The sequence below is a fragment of the Chaetura pelagica genome, unplaced genomic scaffold (genome assembly GCF_000747805.2).
Source record: "Chaetura pelagica isolate M959 unplaced genomic scaffold, ChaPel_1.0 scaffold83, whole genome shotgun sequence".
NCBI classification, from domain to species: Eukaryota; Metazoa; Chordata; class Aves; order Apodiformes; family Apodidae; genus Chaetura; species Chaetura pelagica.
This window is the reverse complement of record NW_009952893.1, coordinates 4,471,656-4,476,445: the sequence shown is the minus strand read 5'-3', so window position 1 is coordinate 4,476,445 and position 4,790 is coordinate 4,471,656. Positions and strand designations below refer to the sequence as shown.

At 34.8% G+C, this 4,790-nt stretch overlaps 1 protein-coding gene across 1 annotated transcript in view; it reads right to left on the bottom strand.

Annotated features, from left to right (window-relative positions):
* The window catches only part of PREX2 (phosphatidylinositol-3,4,5-trisphosphate-dependent Rac exchange factor 2), a 182,658-nt gene that overhangs the window by 86,206 nt on the left and 91,662 nt on the right, over positions 1-4,790 (bottom strand). Inside the window, exons 15-19 of the mRNA XM_009995562.1 lie at positions 3,917-3,966; positions 3,261-3,336; positions 2,445-2,517; positions 1,173-1,315; positions 931-1,023 (exon numbers count right to left, since the gene is read on the bottom strand). Coding sequence (XP_009993864.1) covers positions 931-1,023; positions 1,173-1,315; positions 2,445-2,517; positions 3,261-3,336; positions 3,917-3,966 — 435 coding nt within the window. The remainder of the gene's footprint in view (positions 1-930; positions 1,024-1,172; positions 1,316-2,444; positions 2,518-3,260; positions 3,337-3,916; positions 3,967-4,790) is intronic.

The window sequence follows — 4,790 nt, the reverse complement described above, 5'->3', positions numbered from 1 at the left end:
GGAAAGACCCAATTAATATTTTTGTATGTGAATATTTATGACATTCCAAAGCAAAACAATATCCTTAAATGTTTGCCATGGCCAAAGGTATGGCACGCCAAACTGCAAACATTTTTTAAACTTTCTTGTTTTCAAACAAGAAAGAACTGCAACCTTTGGATTGCAGGAGTACATAGAGTAGCCCAGGGTGCAGGCTAAACCTTAGAGTCATCCGAGATCACAGCAGAACCTGATTGCTAAAAAATCACCCTGGATCCATACCTGTGGCTGCATTATATTATTGATTTGCTGTACCTATTCTTATCTTAAATTTCTATTCTACCCTAAAATTTAGAAAGCCTTGAAATCTAGGTCTAAGTTTTTTCTCTCACGGAAAACCTCTTCCTTTATATGTATACAGACTCCCATAGAATTCAGTAGCCTGTTTATTTACCCAAAGACCATCTAAAGCAATACTAACAAACTAACCAACCAGAATTACCGTAATTTATTTGTTTAGATTCTTAAATTCTAGACTTATCCAAAGCTTGATACATCCTTAGCTTTATAATAATTTCATGTTCTACAAAAAATGCTTATTCCAATCATGATTAATGCCATCCCTGGAATGTTATAAAATGTATAAGAACAAAATTGTAACTTTTATATTGCTACTCAATAAAACCATTTACCTGAGCAGAAAATGAGTGTTGAGAATGTTCAAAGCAATATTTTTTTTAAAAAGGGGGGGGCGGGCAGGAAGAGAGGTGAGGAGGGGAGGATTAAAAGCCACAGCCTCCCTTGACAGTTTTTATTGTTGCCTTCTACTACTGTATGTCCCAACTGATGGAAAAAACATACACCAGTGATCAAGTGAATAAAACAGTGTTACGTGGGGAAGAAAAGAACAGTTTCCCACAAACAGGGAGGATAATTTTTAATACTTGATACCTCAGCATTTGATCCTTTCTCCACCACTTTAATAATTGGCACTTTATTTTTATCTTCTAAACCAAAACCATAGGTGCCTTCATTAGATTTAATCTGAAAAATAAAATTGTTCAAAATACTGTTCAGAAAGGCATTAAGAAGAGCTGAAGTATCCCCATAAATAACAATACACAGTGCTAATTATTGTCACCACAACAAACTGTTTTGCTCTTCAAAGCATACAAACATTGGGTTTCACTCACCAGTAATGACTTTGCTATAACATTTTCCACTACTTTCAGATCATGTTTCATGAGTCTGTGCTTCATATTTGACCCTTCCATTTCTTCATCCGCATAAAAACGGAACAGCAGTGGTTCATCTTTAAATTCACTTTTCTCTAACACTGTATGACACAAAACCACAAATATTAATCATTTTTTCCTCTGAACTTTGGAATATCATGTGTTTAATGAACCACAGAATAATGAACATGCATACACGTATTAAATGCTAGCAAACTACTTCTATGTGTGACTCTAGGAAAATCTTAATTTTTAACATAAAACAAGGACATTTATTTGGATCCATTACAAACAGGTATCACTAAGCTCACTTTCAACTACAGCATCTGAATTCTACCAAGCTGCTGAAGCCACATTAGCCTGAAATGGTTTAAGTGAAAATGTCAAGCACAAGGCTTTTTTCCTAAAACAATTTAAAAACATGACTTTGAAAAGTTCTGCTGCACAGTGCTTGAGATGCTCACTACCAAGTTCTGGCACTCTCCAGGTGGTCAAACATGTCAGATTTAGAATAAGAAATGGCTTTTGTGGGGATGGGAAAGCAACTATAACCGTAGGTGGATGCAGTTTTTACGTTTAAAAGTCACAGAAAAAAATGAACAGTGCCAGAGAGGAAGTTAATTCTCCTTCTCGGTCTAAACAACCTGATGAGAAAATAATTTCTTCCTCTTTTCATTTCAGTAAATGACCTACTGCTTCAATCCTTTCACTGGAATCTTCCTTCTGATGGTATTAAATGTGACCTTGCTGACCTCATTTTTGGTACTGCACATTGCTCTCCTCTCCTCTCCCTTTTTCTTTGTTCGATGCTGTCCTTCTGATTTTCTCATTTTTCTACTGTCTGCTTTCTCCTATTATCACCACATCACCTTTTTAGTCATCCTCCTCTATATTTTATTCATTCCAAAAAAAAGCCTCTTTCTTTCCTACATACTTCCTTAATTTTTATTGTCTCATCTGTGCAAACGTGTATTACCTGTTTAAGAAATGTCTTTCAAGGTGGCTGATAAAACTGCCCCACTTAAATCCTTTAGAGGATTAAGTCTTCAGTACATGCTGTACAATAGCTATTTTTTTCTTGAAAATGGAAACATAGGTCTCTTTGGCGATATAATAAACAACTTCCTGTCCCTTCCCTAATATCTTTACCAGCCTCTGCATTTCCTTCCAGCTATGTAGACAGCATTAAACAAAAGGCAAGCACAGCTTGTACAGAGTGTATTTACTTACCATGGTGCATAAACCCATTATCACAAAGAGCTACACCAAATATCATAGCTTCCTCTCTCGTCCTGCAATCCCCCTGTTGAACCAATGCATTTGTTTAAAAAACAGATTTTAATGTAACAACAAATTGGATTCTATGCACAACAATATAACCACACAGGGTTGGCAGTGGTTGTAGATGATATTTACCATCACCACCTTCATATATACACTTATAGGATACATATATAACAGTATATACATTTTCACAGAATCATAGATCAGTTAGGGTTGGAAGGGACCTTTACTGGTATACCTCTTTATAGTTACAAATAAATAAACATTTTAGTAAAATTGCATTCTCCATAAAAATTGAACATATTAGAATCTGAAAGTGTTCAAGTTTTTAAATTTAATTTTTTTTAAAATGGTGTCTGTTGACTGAGTGAAGAGAATACCTTGTTCTTGTTCCTAGCTCACTTAATACAAAACAAAACAGATGACAGCTAATTCATACTGACTTTTATCCATCTAGTCATTTAGAGTTCTTCAGAACCAATTCATTTTATTTTATGTCACGAACAATGTTACATCCTGAATCACAAACCTGTCTAATTTAAACATTTAAAGTTCAATTGCAAATAAGGAAGATAAGCATAAAGGGGATGAACAGCGTGGCTGCTGATGGCTGATTTCTCTTACTTTACTAGTTTAAGAGGATTACACACATGCTGTTCTAATAACCCTTACACAAAGTGTTTGCATGTTATTCTGCTTAATACAGCACTGCCTTTCAAATTTAAATGCAAAACATACATAAATCTAAAGGTGTATACTTGCCTGTGCAATCAACCAGTCTATGAGCTTGTTAGCCATGACCACAGATTTGTAGGTCCTCAAATGATAATCTTTATCCCTGTTCAAAACAAAACTTTTAAAAAATCAAACAAAAACTCAAAAGAGCCTAACAGAAAAACACTTGTATTTTACAAACAAGTTACTGCAAGCATGAATCAAGTATTTTGAAGTGGTGGAGAAGTCGCCTCTGGAGTCAAAACGCAAGTGAAACTTTTCAGGGAAGATAGAAAGGAGGAAACTGGCCATATCTTACTTGGGCAATACTGGGGTATAAAGGCTGTTGCTTTGTTACAGCTGGGACTTTTCCAATGAGGTTTCCCAATGAGTGTTAGCAAAGGAATGAGTGAACCTATACAGTTAGCACATAAGCATATCCATCAGGACCTAGAAGGCTCTAAAAGTCTGTTAAAAAATAAAATAAAATAAAATAAAATTTAAAAAAGGTGATACTGAATGGAGTTTGAAGTCATTTAATGACTCAGTTATGCTTTCTGTCTTGGTAGCCCTTCATTCTTGTTTGACTGCTCCCAAGAGACCAATCTTGAGAGGATGGGTTATGTTCCTACATTCAAATACAATATCTTCAGGTTATGTACTTCTTCCAAATGACCCTCTAAGGATTTGCCAATTGGACTCACCTAATTACTGGGGTAAACAGACTGTGAAGGCGACAGTACAGTCGTACGCCCTGTTAAAGAGGAAGACGAGGACAGTTAACCACATGTCCACACTACAGAGAACATAAAAGACACAATAAGGAAGCCTTTATGTTCAAATTTCCATGTATTTTCATGCTCCAAAACTTCGTCTTTCCCCAAAACAATAGAGATTACTAAATTATGAGAAAGAAAACATTTCCAATCTCATCTAAGCTTCACTGAGACACATGCAAAAAGGATTAACTGTAAGGTAGCATTAAAAAACTCTGAAGGTACAGTACGTTGAAAGAAAAGTACACAAAACCTGAAAGGAAAAGCAATCTTTCCATGCACTAAGGTTTTCCCAATCACTGGTTGCTATTCTACACATAAAGTGAGTAATTAAATTTATAAACACTGCATTTGATCATATGCATCAATGTTTACCAACAAATTAAAACTATAACTAAGCATTACATTTGATCAAGCAATGCAAGAAAATTCAAAGATCAAAAACACTTTCAATTAAAAAAAAAATTAAAACACTTGGAAGAGTTTCACAAACTACCATCAGAAAATACCATTTAAAAAAAAAGAAAATAAATTAGTATTCCTTAGCAGACTAAAAAGGATTATGTTTATAACATGCAAGATGAACTACATATAACAATTAAAAGCTCTGTCAAATTAAATTCCATCTGACTTTGCTGTCCCTGGTTGTTCAGTATTGAAGATTTTTCTAGATGTACCCTACACTAAAAAATGCCAGCAGAAAAAGTGAATGGTGCTGTAATGTAATACCCAAATGCTGACATTTCCTACTGCCTCAAAATTATGAAATGTTTGACTGCTGTCAATGTTACTGAGTATAAAG